General features: G+C 53.0%; 1 protein-coding gene across 1 annotated transcript in view; it reads left to right on the forward strand.

Moving 5' to 3' along the window:
- The window catches only part of LOC100086312 (fatty acid desaturase 3-like), a 39,371-nt gene extending 28,138 nt beyond the window's left edge, over positions 1-11,233 (forward strand). The window contains exons 4-12 of the mRNA XM_029060763.2: positions 2,183-2,284; positions 2,961-3,083; positions 3,706-3,766; positions 4,301-4,377; positions 5,916-6,013; positions 7,396-7,492; positions 8,185-8,264; positions 8,927-9,052; positions 10,214-11,233. Of these exons, the coding sequence (XP_028916596.1) occupies positions 2,183-2,284; positions 2,961-3,083; positions 3,706-3,766; positions 4,301-4,377; positions 5,916-6,013; positions 7,396-7,492; positions 8,185-8,264; positions 8,927-9,052; positions 10,214-10,265 (816 nt within the window). The 3' untranslated portion in view covers positions 10,266-11,233. The remainder of the gene's footprint in view (positions 1-2,182; positions 2,285-2,960; positions 3,084-3,705; positions 3,767-4,300; positions 4,378-5,915; positions 6,014-7,395; positions 7,493-8,184; positions 8,265-8,926; positions 9,053-10,213) is intronic.
- Positions 11,234-14,668: the final 3,435 nt, after the last annotated feature.

Below are 14,668 nucleotides of genomic sequence, written 5' to 3' on the forward strand. Positions count from 1 at the left end.
AAATGATCAGATCGGACACAGTGTCTGTCACATGTGGGACTTTACAATCGAGCTCATCCCCATTTTAAAGTTGAAAAAACTGAGGCTCAGAGAGGTTAAATGAGAGGTACTCAAGGTCATCCCCATTTTACAGATGAAAAAATTGAGGTTCAGAGAAGTTAAATGAAGTTACCTAAGGTCTCCCAGCAGCCCAGGGGCAGAGATGGGGGTCTCCTGTTTCCCCATCTCCTGCTCTTTCCAGTAGGCCAGGCTGCCTCCCCCACGCCCCGGAAAAAGCTGCCAAAAGCAGAGATGAGCAGGTCCACAGACATTTCCATAACCGGCCACTGGTTTCTCCCTCTTCCCTTCCCTACCTTTGGAAGAGAAGCAGCCAGGAGCACAGCTGACACCTGACCTCGAACGGGGATTCTAGACACAACTGTTGGGTGCCAGCCCAGTCGTCAGCCAGTTGCATTTATTGAGCGCTTACTGTGTGCGGAGCGCTTGGGAGAATAGAATGTAACAGACACAGCCCCTGCCCACAGTGAGCTTACAGCCTAGAATCTTACCGTCTGTGTTTATGAAGGTCAGCCTGAAAACACCAATACAATTTTATAGTCCTTTCCCCTCTGAGTGAGCTTTGTATCGCTCAATAGCGCTTCTCCCTCACCCATGGTATTCCCATAGATCGACCATTGGGGGCTTCTGGGTAGGGATTGTCTCCATCTGTTGCCGAATTGAACTTTCCAAGCGCTTAGTACAGTGCTCTGCACATAGTAAGCGCTCAATAAGTACGACTGAATGAACGAATGAATGATGGCCCGTGCTGAGCCATCTACACTCTCTCACCCAGCTCCCGGGAGGCCAGCAGCAAGCAAGGTGAGGTGGCTGGCAGGGAGAGCCGATGCCGTCTGTGGGCGTGGGTCAGGGTATCTCTGTGAGATGTCCTTTAGGAATAGATTCTGCGGTGCCCTCACCCATCGAGAAGCATGGTAGCTCAGTGGAAAGAGCACGGGTTTAGGAGTCAGAGGTCATGGGTTCTAATTCCCGCTCCGCCACTTATCAGCCGTGTGACTTTGTGCAAGTCACTTAACTTCTCGGTGCCTCAGTTACCTCATCTGTAAAATGGGGTTTGAAAGTGTGAGCCCTTTGTGGGACAACCTGATTACCCTGTCACTACCCCAGCACTTAGAACAGTGCTCGGTACATAGTAAGCGCTTAACAAATACCAACATTAATATTATTATTATTATTATTAACTCATAAGCCACTGCTAAGTGTGGCACTCAGGCAGGCCATACTGAACGTTTGGAATCTTTTTCTGCTATTGAACCAAAAATTCAGTTGAAAGGGGAATCGAGTGGTTAAAAGGAGGAAAAAAATCAAACTTCCCATACCATGACACAATGAAGCTGTCTACAAAAAGCCCCATAGCCTTCTGTCCAGGTCCCACCCAAAAATTTCCCTGCCCCACTGCCTCAGAGCCCAAACCTCCAGCATCTGCTAGCATGGGAAAGAGCCTCCAACTCCCTTTCTTCTGGCCCAATAAAGCTCTTGGAGGAAAATTTTCCATTCCTGTGGCACTTAAGGAAAAGAAAGAAAAATTGTGGAATTGTGGCATTTGTTGCTATTATTATTACTATTATTACTACTACCGATAATAATAAAAATAGTACTTCTTAAGCACCTACTATGTGCCAAGTACTGTTCTAAGCATTTAGGTAGATACAAGTTAATCAGGTTGGACCCAGTCCCTGATCCATATGAGCCTCACAGTCTAAGTAGGAGGGAGTAGGATCGAATCCCCCTTTTACAGATGAGGTGACTGAGGCATTTAACTGACAAGTTAAGAGACTTGCCTAAGGTCAGACAGCAGGCACATGGCCGAAGTGGGATTAGAACCCAGGTCCTCTGACTCCCAGGCCCTTGCTCTTTCCACTAGGCCACACCACTTAGCATTTAGCATGGATGGTGAAGACTAATGTCCCAGAGAGGCAGGGGGCTAGACCAGATGACCTCTCAGGGACCCTTCCAGCTCAAGGATTCCAGGGTTTTACTTGCAGACCAACTTTGAGCCCTTTCCAGATTTCTTCGCCCGGCCCCGAGGCTCTATAAATCGAGAGAGCTTCAGGTAAAAAGTTGTCAAGTCTTTGACCCCAATGTCTAATTCTTTCCTCTTCTTACTTGCCTTTTCCTCTCCCAGGCCCAGTGCTGGTGCCTGCAACATGACCTGGGCCATATCTCCGTCTTCCAGAAGTCCAAGTGGAACTACCTCGCCCAGCAGTTTGTGATGGGGCATTTGAAGGTAAAGGCCGTGAACAGGAGGTGGGCAGACAGGGCACCAGGGACCAGGAGCCTGGCACCAGTTCCTTGGAGCCAGTGGGGCCTCAGCATGGGATGGAATAGAGATGGTTGCCTCTGACGCATGGGCCAAGAGGAGAATCTCCTTGACCAGCCCGCTGGGAGGGTGGCCCGAGGTCAGTCATTAAGTCACTTGTATTTATTGAGCGCTTACTGTGTGCAGAGCACCGTACTAAGCATTTGGGAGAGTACAGTATAACAATAAACAGGCCCAGTCCCTGGCCACAACGAGCTTACAGTCTAGAGGAGAGATAGATATTAATAGAAATAAATAAATTACAAAATGTACATAAGTGCTGTGGGGCTGGGAAGGGGCAATAAAGGGAGCAGGGCAGGATGATGCAGAAGGGAGTGAGAGAAGAGGAAAGGAGCGAGTGATCACTTTTTGGAGGACATGCTTCTTCACTAAGGCTTGGAAGGGGGTGAGAGTACTTGTCAATAGGCTATGAGGAGGGAGGGAGCTCAAGGCCAGAGGCAGAACGTGGACGAGAGGAAGGCGGCGAGATAGATGAGATGGAGGTGGACACGGCGAGAGAGTTTTCAGTGTAACTAGGTCCCACCCTGGCAGGGGGCTGTCGTATACACCCAGGGCCTGCCTGACGCCTCTTTACCCTCTGCAGGGTTTCTCAGCCCACTGGTGGAATTTCCGACACTTCCAACATCACGCCAAACCCAACATCTTCCACAAAGACCCAGATGTGACCGTGGCCCCAGTTTTTCTCCTGGGAGAGTCGTCTGTTGAGGTAGGTCAGGCAGACGGGAAGCTTCCAGCCAGGAGCAAAGGACTATGAGAGAGAGAAGGCGGAGGAAGCGGAATGGGCTCTGAGGATGCCTGGGAATCCAGGACAAATGAGGGACTGGGCGGCGGAGCAGCAGGGGGGCGGCGACGATAACTGTGGCAGTGGGCAGTGACTATTTCGACCTTGGCCTCAGGGACCAGGCCTCAGCTGTGACCCTTTTGGGGAGGGGCGGGGCCAGTGAGAGTGTCAATCTCAATTGCCTGGGGCATTTCCCAAGGGACCAATTGTCTTCTGAGCTAATGTAAATCTAGAATTTTGTTTCCATGGGATCATAGGGCTGGGAGAGCCCTCCACAGGTCAACCGGTCCATCCCCCTGCCTCCATTCTAGCTCAGGCCTTGACGAGGGAGGGGCTGGAGGATGGCTCCGCTTCCCCCTGCCCCACCAGGGGTGGGCTGAGTTGGGAATGCCACACTGAACGAGTCCCCCATTACCAGGCAAGATTGTTTTGTGAGTTGGCAAGTCCCGGCCCGTCGGGCCGTCCGACTGTCCCAAGGTGACCCCTTCTGTCATAAGATGATCCCGTCCTCCTTCCTCTTTCCAAATTCCTTCCCCTTTCCATTCAGTACGGCGAGAAGAAGCGGAGATACTTGCCTTATAATCACCAGCATCAGTACTTCTTTCTGAGTGAGTGTCCCTTCTCCCCTCTGTCTCACCATATCCCCGCCAAGAGGAAGATGTGATCGTTCCAAGGCTCTGGGGGCTACTTCCTGCCCAGCTGGACTCTCCTTTCTGACATCTGATGAAGCTTTTCCCCCCCACCCCCCACCCCGGGGGCTGGCTGGGGAGGGTCCCGGCCCAGTGCCGTCCCCAGGCCCCAGCAGACGACACCAGGCAAGGCCTCTCCCCTCCCCAACCCCTCGCACTGTTCGGTCACCAACTCTTGGCCCATTGGCTACTACGAGAGGATGGTTATCCCGGGTCGGCCCAGAGCTGGAAGGCCTGCGGCTGATTGGGTCACCTGAAGTGACCTGTAATCAATCCTGGTCTCTCTCTTCTCTGAGGGCACCCGGGCTGGTGCTGACACAGCCCCTCCCAGAACCTCAGCAAACCCCGACCCTCCCCAGAGCCTGGGATCACCCCCTGTGCCCCGGTAGACCCCATCCCGTGAGGCATCCCCTCCGACGACTTCTGACGGCATACCCCGCTCCCCCTTTGCAGTTGGGCCGCCGCTCCTCACGCTGGTTAACTTCGAAGTGGAGAACTTGGCCTACATGATCGTGTGCCTGAGATGGATGGTGAGTGTGGAGCTTCCCGCCGAGCTCCACTGCCCACCGGGCCCAGGGAGAGCAGGGGGTACCGTGGGCCTGACCTCCCCGAAGGGCTGAGTGAGTGTACGAGTACGTGCGCCTGTGTGCAAGTAAGCATCGGTGCGTGGGACGGTATGAGTGTGTGCTTGAGAGTGAGTGAATGTGTGAACGTGCATGAGAGTGTGGAAATGGGTGTGAATGTGTTCAGTGGGAGAGTGTGATGATGATGATGGTATTTGTTAAGCGCTTACTATGTCCTAGACATTCTCCTAAGCTCTGGGTTGGAAACGGGTAAATTGAGTTGGACACAGTTCCAGTCCCAGGTGGTGCTCATAATCTGAATCCCCATTTTTCAGATGAGGTAACAGAGGCACAGAGAAGTGAAATGACTTGCCCAAGGTCACACAGCAGACAGGCGGTGGAGCCATGACCTTCGGACTCCCACGTCCGTGCTCTATCCACTATGCCATGCTGCTGAAACGAGAGTTTCAGACTTGTAAATGTGTCCACATGGAACTAGCTGGGTAGGTGCGGTGGGTTTATAGGAATAATAACAATACGTGTGATATTTGGGCCAAGCTCGTTCTCTAGACAGTAAGCTCACCGTGGGTGGGGAATGTGTCTGTTTATTGTTATATTGTACTCGGCAAGTGCTTGGTACAGTGCTCTGCACTCAGTAAGTGCTCAGTAAATACGATTGAATGGAAGAATGAATGCAGTACTGTGTTAAAGGCTGGAGTAGATACAGTGCGATCAGATCAGACAGTCTCTGACCCAAAAGGGGCTCATGATCTAAGAGGGAGGGAGAACAGATATGTAATACCCATTTTACAGATAGGAAAACTGAGGTACGGAGAAGTCAAGTGACTCACCTAAGGTCTTACAACAGGCAAGTCATCCCTCTAGGCTAAGCTCACCGAGGGCGGGAAACGCGTCTACCCACTCTACCGTGCTATACTTTCCGAAGTGTTTTGTACGGTGCTCTTCACATGGTAAATGTTCAATAAATACAATTGGTTGATTGAAGTGGGCAGAGCGGGGACTAGATCTCACGTGTTCTGCCTCCCCATCCTGTGTTCTGACTCCCGATCCTATGCTCTAACAAAGCTAAGTGATGTTTGTGTGTGTTTGCGTAACAACGGCCTACACAATAAAGTCTGGCCTAGTGAGTAAGCCAAAGGACCCGGCCTGTAAGCCAAAGGACCCAGCTCCACTACTTGCCTGCTGTATGATCTTGGGAAAGTCACTTCTCTCTGCCTCGGTTTCTTCAACTATAAATTGTGGATTCAATTCATGTTCTCCTCCTACTTGACTGTGAACCCCATATGGGACGGGGACCTATCTAGCCCAGTACTTAGAACAGTCTTCGACCCACAGTAAGCACTTAACAAAAACCCTTCTCTCCCCTCAAAGTGAGTTAGAAATAGTGAGATATGGTGGGGTGGGGGACAACTTTCATTCACCGATCGGGTCGGTGGGTTGGGGAGAGGGAGGCGTCGTGTCTAATCTCGTCTCTCCCCCTCTAGGACTTGCTATGGGCCATCAGCTTTTATGTCCGCTTCTTCACCACGTACATCCCTTTCTATGGAACCATGGGGACCCTGCTCCTCTTTGCCTCTGTCAGGTAAGGATTTCGGGGGGCCTCCGGAAATGCGTGCTCCTTCTCCGCTGCAAGTCAGGTTTCTGGCAGGCGGACGCCCCCTTGGTTTTCGTTGGTCGAGCTTACTCAGTCACTCAGCTGCTGAGTGGCCTCGCTGGTGCTGGGGAAGAAGGGGGACGGGGAGAGGCATTGTCGGCCTGTCGACAGCCATCGAGGAAAGTTGTAGGTTGCCATGGCCACCAGTCCTTCCCTTCAAACCCTCTCCTCCCTTACCCCCATCATTTCCTCTGCCCATCAGGAAAGAATTGGCAGGGAGGTAGTCGGGGAACAGGGGAAGGAGATTCATCATTCATTCATTCAATCGTAGTTATTGAGCATTTACTGTTCGCCGGGTACTGTACAGAGCGCTTGGAAAGTACGATTCGGCAGCAGATAGAGACAATCCCTACCCAACAACGGGCTCACAGTCTAGAAGATAATGATGGTATTTGTTAAGCGCTTACTATGGGCCAAGCACCGTCCTAAGCTCTGGGGTAGATACAAGAGAATCAGGTTGTCCCACATGGGGCTCACAGTCTTCATCCCCATGTTACAGATGAGGGAGCTGAGGCACAGAGAAGCCAAGTGACTTGCCCAAAGTCACACAGATGATAAGTAACAGAGCCGGGATTAGAACCCACAACCTCTGACTCCCAAGCCCGGGCTCTTTCCACTAAGCCGCGCTGTTTTTGGATTCCCCCACCTCTGTCTTGCTAACTCCTTTGCCGTTTCTTCCAAGACTCAGTTTTGGGCCTCTTGAAGGAGTTGCTTTTCACTCCCACAGCATTAACCTATTATAATAATGATGGTATTTGTTAAGCGCTTACTATGTGCCAAGCACTGTTCTAAGCACCGGAGTAGATATAAGGTGATCAGGTTGTCCCGTGTGGGGCTCACAGTCTTAATCCCCATTTTACAGATTAGGGAACTGAGGCACAGAGAAGGCTTGCCCAGAGTCACACAGCTGACAAGTGGCAGCGCCGGAATTAGAGCCCATGACCTCTGAAACCCATGACCTCTGACTCCCAAGCCCGGGCTCTTTCCCCTAAGTCATGCTGCTTCTCATGTTCCTCGTGTCTGACTCAACCGGAGCTTGGGGCCCTTAGCAGAACCCAAATCCCCCATCTGGGTCCGGCCGAGGATTGGGTTGACTTCCACTTGGGGTTTACGCTTCCAGAGAAATGAGATTTTTGCAGTTTTTAAAGGTTCTGGGGCCAATGTCCCTTCCGACTCTCTGTTCTCGGTCCCTTTTTCCCATAGCTCCCCTCCCTCACAGTTTCCCATCATCTCCTCTTCTCCTCACCATCCTCCCCCCTAGGGTGGGTGAGGGGCTGATGGGTCCCCTTCTCTTTGACCTTGCCCCGAAGGGTGCTGGAGAGCCACTGGTTTGTATGGATCACTCAGATGAACCACATTCCTAAGGAAATTGGCGGTGAGAAGCACAGAGACTGGGTCAGCAGTCAGGTAAGGCTCAGCAGAAGGACATGCCACTGTCAGCTCAAACTGGGAAAGGACTGTGTCCATTGATAATTTTGTACCGTACTCGCTCGAGTGCTCAGTACAGTGCTCTGCGCATAGTAAGCACTCATCGATTGACTGGGACTCCCGAAAGAGGTGTCAGGGAAAGGCACCTGAGCTAATAATAATAATAATGAATAAAAACTATGGTATTTTTAAGTGCTCACTCTGTGCCAGGCACCGTACTAAGCACTGGGGTGGTTACAAGCAAATCGGGTTGGACGTGGTCCCCGGCCCACATGAGGCTCACTGTCTCAATCCCCGTTTTACAGATGAGGTAACTGAGGCCCAGTGAAGTCAAGTGCCTTGCCCAAGGTCACACAGCAAATAAGTGGCAGAGTGAGGATCAGAGCCCATGACCTTCTGACTCCCAGGCCCGTGCTCTACCCAGTAGGCCAGGCTGCTTCTCAGCATCTCGGCCGATCTGACCGGGCCCCAGGAGCCCGCCCCGAGGAGAGTCACCGTCCCCCGAGTCGATAGGGAGAATCTCCAGGGACCTGGTCAGGGACGGGGCAGGCTGCCCAAGATGGGAAGTGTGACTCGGTTGGGGCCCCCGGGAGGGAGGTGGACAGAGAGCTGGGCACGGAGGATCCTGGGCTGCTATCCCTGACCCCCTGGGGGGCTTCTCTCCCCGGCAGCTGATGGCCACCTGTAACGTGGAGCCGTCTTGCTTCATCAACTGGCTCAGTGGGCACCTCAACTTCCAGATCGAGCACCAGTGAGTCTGGCCCGGGGGGGAACGGGGGCTGGCGGTGGGGGGACCGGTGAGATGCCCACGGCAGAAGGCCTAGGCCGCCCTATCAGAGCCTCCTTCCTCCTCCCCTCGGAACCGACCCGCCCACTGGCCGACAGGGGAGCGGGGCCAACCTCTCTCCCTTCTGTCGGCTTCGGGCTTTAGGTCTGGATTCGGTTCCCCAGAGAACAATAACAGAACACTGCGATATAACTCCGTACCAACGCTTTACTAAGCCCAGGGGCGGTACAAGATAATCGCTTCAGACCCAGTCCCTGTCCCAGATGGGACTCACAAACTAAGTAGGAGGAAGAACGGGTATTGAATCCCTATTTTGCAGATGAGGAAACTGAGGCCCAGAGAACTGAAGGGACTTGCCCAAGGTCACACAGCAGGCAAGTGGCGGAGGCGGGTCCTCTGACTCCCAAGCCTACGCTCTTTCCTGCTTCAGAGAAAGGGTCCCGTCGGAGCCATCCACCTCATCGGAGCCCGTACTCTTCCGCAGCCCACTGGGGTGGGAGCGGGGTGGGAGTCGGGGGACGGCGTTCCCGATAGCTTCCCCCTGCCCCGGAGTCTCCTCGGGGCGCCGTGGCCTTCTGATTTGATAGCCAAGCGTCTCTCACACCTCCTCTCTGTGATTTTTCCAGCCTCTTTCCCACAATGCCTCGCCACAACTACCCCAAGGTGGCCCCGCTAGTGAAGTCTCTATGCGCCAAGCACGGCCTGAGCTATGAGGTGAAACCCTTCCTGACGGCTCTGGTGGACATCGTTGGGTAAGGAGTTGGGGGGGGCGAGGTCTGCCCGGCCTCAGAGCCCTCCAGCGCTCGCCGTCCGAGCACGGACGTGATCGGGCCGGGAGCTCCGGAGAGCGCGAGGACGTACTAGGAAAATGCGTCCTGAGAGAGACCCCCGCAACTGATGGGAGGGGGGGATTTGTGCGTCTCGGCACAGGCCTTTACGCTTTTTTTTTAATGGTGTTTGTTAAGTGCTTACTGTGTGTCGAACGCTGTCCTAAGCATTGGAGTTGATACAAGTGAATTAGGTTGGACACAGTCTGCGTGCGGTTCACGGTCTAACTAGGAGGGAGAACAGGAGGACTGAAGCGCACAGAAGTCAAGTGACTTACCCAAGATCACATAGCAAACGATTGGCAGAGCCAGAATTAGAACACAGGTCCTCCGACTCCCAGGCCCGTGCTCTTTCCATTAGGCCACGTTGCTGCCCCGGGAATGTGCTTTTCCTTTCTTCCCCATCTCCTGGAGTTGACGCCAAGAGATGCTTTGGGGCCAACTTCAAGCTCGGTCTGTAGCGGGCCCGAGGACCGATCCAACTGTCCAGAATCCACACCCGGGCAGAATCCCTGCCGTAGCCTGGTTTCAGGTCCCGCTGCCCCACCGGGCCTCTAGCCCCAGGTCTCCCCGGTCCCCCCAGGGGAAGACTGTAACACCAACTAGTAACTATGCCCGAACACCTGATGCCTTTCCTTCCCCCTTTCCCCTCGTGGAAATGTGACTCGTCTGCCATAAATTGCTTCTCGCCCCCCGGGCAAGTAAAAGAGAGGTTGTTTCCAAAGCTACATATTTACATACATTTTCATCCAATCCACCAGCTGTAGTTCTGGACCACTTCCTCTGGGTAAAGAACTGAACCGAGCGCCCGAGAGGGTACAGTAGAATTGCTAGGAACAAACAATCTAGCCGGGGAGCTTATAAATCCGGATCCTCGGGGGAGCGGAGATGAGGGCAGCTCCCAGGACCCGGTCCCCAGCCTCCTGCCCAGCAGGCCACCTGCATGATCCCTGTTTCCCTGAGCGGGGATCCCCACACTCACCAATGAACCCTGCCCCAAACACGGACCAAAATTCCTTTAAGGGGAGCTTGGGTTTGAGCTGGAATCCCATCCGGGCAGCCCTCTGACTCCCCCTCTTTCCGCAGGTCCCTGAAGAAGTCCGGAGAAGTCTGGCTGGACGCCTACCTCCACAAATGAAGCCGCTCGGGGACAGGCCCGGGAGGGGGGCGAGGAGGAGTGCGGAATGACCGGCCGACTCTCTTCTGGTTCTGAATCTGAGGGGGTCTCCCAAGGAGGCTTCCCAGGGAGGGGGAGCAGACCGGAGGCCGGGACAGACGCCGCCACCAAGATCTCGCCGCCTGGTTTGCATCCTCTCTCCCCGAGACCCCTCCAAGTCTGAGCATCCTTTTCTCACCGGCCTCTGGGCTCACTAGACTGGATGATGTCTGAAAGGGTTGGGGGCCAGTGGCCTGCAGAAGGAGGAGTTGGTCCTCCCCTTCCTCCCCTCCTTTTTTCCCTTCCGCCCACTCTGCCTCCCTCATTTCCTCCCCTCGCCCGCCACCCCATCACGACGCCTCTCCCCTCACCCCAATGCACCCGCAGAAGGCTGTCTGCTTGCACTTTCTCCCGGGGGCTCAGCGGAGCCAGCTTTATAAGGAAAACCAGATTGTGCCTGTGACCTTCCCCTGGAGGTTGGCCTCCTGCTGGAATCTGCCAATCAGCCGTGGGAGCTTGGAGTCGGACAGGAATTCTCTCTAGTAACACTCACTTCTCTGCAGACTCTTTTTGGAGGAGGAGGAGGAAGAAGACGAGGAGGAGGAAGACTAGTATTTTTCCAATATGTTCTCCTCATCCCAGGAACTTTCTGTATTTATGAATGTAATTATGAATGTTTCTGCAGAAACAGATATTCATGTGATTTCTCACTGTAGGTCTCCCTCCAGCTTCACCCGGCGGCTGTCATATAGAGAGCCTCAGCTGGCACAAAAAGCGGATGTTCCCAGGTGACGTCTCTGCTGTCCTTTTCAATTTGAACTTGTTTCTCTTGGGCCCGGTCAGTGGGGCAGGGGGCTGTTTAATTCTGAGTTCTGTTCTATGCCGACACTCGATTCTCTTTCACTCTAGTTCCCGATCCATCCTAATAAACTGGAATTAGATCCTCTGTCCCTTGATTCCCAAGACGTGCGGGTTCTTCCCGGCGCATCACTGGATTTGTTTATCAGGGTTCCGTAGTGGCTTTCCTCCACACACTCACCCGCCTTGGGCCCCGAGGCCAGATTTCGGGAGTCGCCTGATAAACCGGCCCAGCGATGACCAACAGGAACATTTCTCAACAAGTGAACTGAGGGGGAACGGCAGAAAGGGGAGCTGGAGGCCAGGATTCAGGGGGAGCCAGGAACCACAGTCTCCGGGAACAAGTAGCCGTCAGTCAGTCAGTCGGTTGTATTTACTGAGTGCTTATTGTGTGCAGAGCACTGTACTAAGCGTTTGGGAGAGACTTTGGGCAATAAACAATATATAACACAAATGTACATACAATATGACATAAAGATATAGAGCAGGAGTCTGGGAGTCAGTAGGACCTGGGAGATAATCCCGGCTCCACCGCTTGTCTGTGACCTTGGGCAAGTCACTTAACTTCTTTGTGTCTCAGTTGCCTCATCTGTAAAACAAGATTAAGACCGTGAGCCGTGTGTGGGATAGGGGACTGTGTCCAACTCGATTATCTTGAATCTACATCAGCACTTAGGACAGAGTCTGGAACATTGTAAGCGCTTAACAAATGCCACAATTATTATTATTGTTATCACATTGGATATTAAATATATATATAACATAAGTATTACATAACATAAATATAAAAGTTAAATACAATATAACAATACGAACCAGAGTAGCTTGCATACCTGTGCTTTCTGCTGGAGTGATGGGGCCTAGACCACTATGGAGCCCCTTTTCTCTAGGGTATGGAGACTTCAGGCTAGTAATAATTATTATTATTACTGTGGTATTTGTTAAGTGTTTACTATGTGCCAAATACTGTACTAAGTGCTGGGGTTGATACATGACTCCACTTTTGAATTCCTACTACATCATGACTACAGCTCCTCCCACCTGCAAATTGCCCAATCTGCCCACGACATAAGGAGCACGAGCCTGGGAGTCAGTCTAATCCTGGCTTCCCCCCTTGTCTGCTGTGTGATCTTGGGCAAGTCACTTCACTTCTCTGGGCCTCAGTTACCTCATCTGTAAAATGGGGATTAGATCCTACTCCCTCCTACTTAGACTGTGAACTTAGTACAATGCTTGGAATGTAGTTAGGGCTTAGCAAGTACCACTTTAAAAAAGCCTAGTTCTACAATTATGTACTTCAGCCAAATTTGCTCGGTGCATGGGAAATTGGCAAGATTCTCCACAGTCCCTCTGGTTCTGAGCTCTCTTCCACTGGGATGCTTATAAGTAATATCGCTATAATTACTATTAATAATAGTATTTGTTGAGCCCTCGCTATGTGCCGAGCCCCGCGCTAAGTGATGGGATAGGTGCAAGACAATCAGATGAGACACGGTCCCGGTCCCACATGGGTTGGGCAGCTGTGGAAAGAAGACAAAATATTTAATTCCTGTTTTACAGATGAGAAAACTGAGGTCTAGAGACGTGAAGAAACTTGTCCAACTTGGCAAGTGGCAGAGCTAAGTTTAGAACTCAGGTCCTCCGACTCCCAGTCAGTCAATTGTATTTTTTTGAGCGCTTACTGTTTGCAGAACACTGTACTAAGCGCTTGGGAGAGTATAGTATAACAATATAACAGACACAATTCCCGCCCACAACAAGCATACCCACAACGAGCATACAGTCCAGAGGGGAGGCAGATACTAATATAAATAAATAAATTACATATCGGTACATAAGTCCCAGGCCTGTGCTCTTTCCATTAAGCCACTGCGTCCTGAAAAATCGATCGATCAATCAATGGTATTTACTGAACGTTTACCATACTGAGGGCCTAGGAGAGCACAGTAGAGGAAGTAGACACGATCCCTGCCCGCAAGGAGCCGGCTCTAGGAAGCTGCGGGGAGTCCTCCTGGCCATATGCCGGAGGCCCCTGCATGTTACATGTCCCGAAGGCTTCCCCAATCTGTGAAGTCCCAGAGCCCGGGATCCAAAACCCCGCTCACGGACAAGCCTGGCTGGGGGCCCGAGAGAAAAGGGGACGGGGTCATCGCTTCAACACCAAGTCGAGACCCAGTTCTCTGGAAACCCAGGCCTCTCCCCGCCCACTCCGGCCTCCCGGAGCTACGTGCCGAGCAGCACGGCTCGACGGCTTCCTCTGTCAGCGCGGCTCGGCGGCTAATTGCCTGCCTCGGCGGGCAGCTCCGGGCCGAGTCCCGGCAAAGCTGGGCCTACCGCACGACTCAGCCGTGACTCAGGACACCAGTAGAGGCGTGATGGGATTATGGCCACTCCCTCCGCCCCCAGCCCTGACCCCGGCCCTGACCCCAGCCCGCCGCTGGTTCGGAGGTGGCTTCCTGAGGGTTGGTCCAGGGCCTGGGGCTCCTTGGGGCTCAATGGGCCTAGCGTGGGGCTCCTTGGGGCTCAGTGGGCCTGGCGTTTTGGGAATAGGCTCGGTTCCCTCCTCTCCGGCTTTCATCGAGAGGTGGCACGGCTCTGATTGGCTGAGACAGGAGGGAGGGACTGGGGTCTGGGCCCGGGACTGGGAAGACGGAAATAATAATAATAACGTTGGTATTTGTTAAGTGGTTACTATGTGCAGAGCACTGTTCTAAGCGCTGGGGTACATACAGGGTAATCAAGTTGCCCCACGTGAGGCTCACAGTCTTCATCTCCATTTTACAGATGAGGTAACTGCGGCACAGAGAAGTTAAGTGACTCGCCCACAGTCACACAGCTGACAAGCGGCAGAGCCGGGATTAGAACCCGTGACCTCCGACTCCCAAGCCCGGGCTCTTTCCACTGAGCCACGACTAGACACTGTGGATCAGGGAACAGAGACCAAGGATGAGAAACTGGATATAGGGAACTGGTTATGGAACTGGGGACCAGAGAACGGGGACCGGGGACAGTGAACTGGTGAACGGAAGCGGCGTGGTCTAGTGGCAAGAGCATGGGCTTGGGAGTCAGGGGATATGGGTTCTAATCCCGGCTCTGCCACTTGTTTGCTGTGTGGCTTTGGGCAAGCCACTTCACTTCTCTGGGCCTCAGTTCCCTCATCTGAAAAATGGGGATGAAGACTATGAGCCCCAAGTGGGACAACCAGATTAGCTTGTGTCTACCCCAGCGCTTAGAACAGTGGTCGGCATGTAGCAAGTGCTTAACAAATACCATCATCATCATCATTATCATCATCATCATTAACAGGGACTGGGAACCAGGGAACGGGGACTGCGTAGAGGAGAGTCGATATAGGGAACTGGTCAACAGGATGAGATCTTGGACTGGCAACTGGGGAACAGGGTCTGAGGAGTGGGACTAGGGACCGGAGATTGACTTGTCCAACACCAAGCTGTCATAGTCCTCCTGCCCAACTGCCCACACAGCCTGCCCCCAACCCCCCACCCCCAGGCCCGAAAAGCCAAGCT

The sequence above is a fragment of the Ornithorhynchus anatinus genome, chromosome 3 (genome assembly GCF_004115215.2).
Source record: "Ornithorhynchus anatinus isolate Pmale09 chromosome 3, mOrnAna1.pri.v4, whole genome shotgun sequence".
Classification (NCBI taxonomy): domain Eukaryota; kingdom Metazoa; phylum Chordata; class Mammalia; order Monotremata; family Ornithorhynchidae; genus Ornithorhynchus; species Ornithorhynchus anatinus.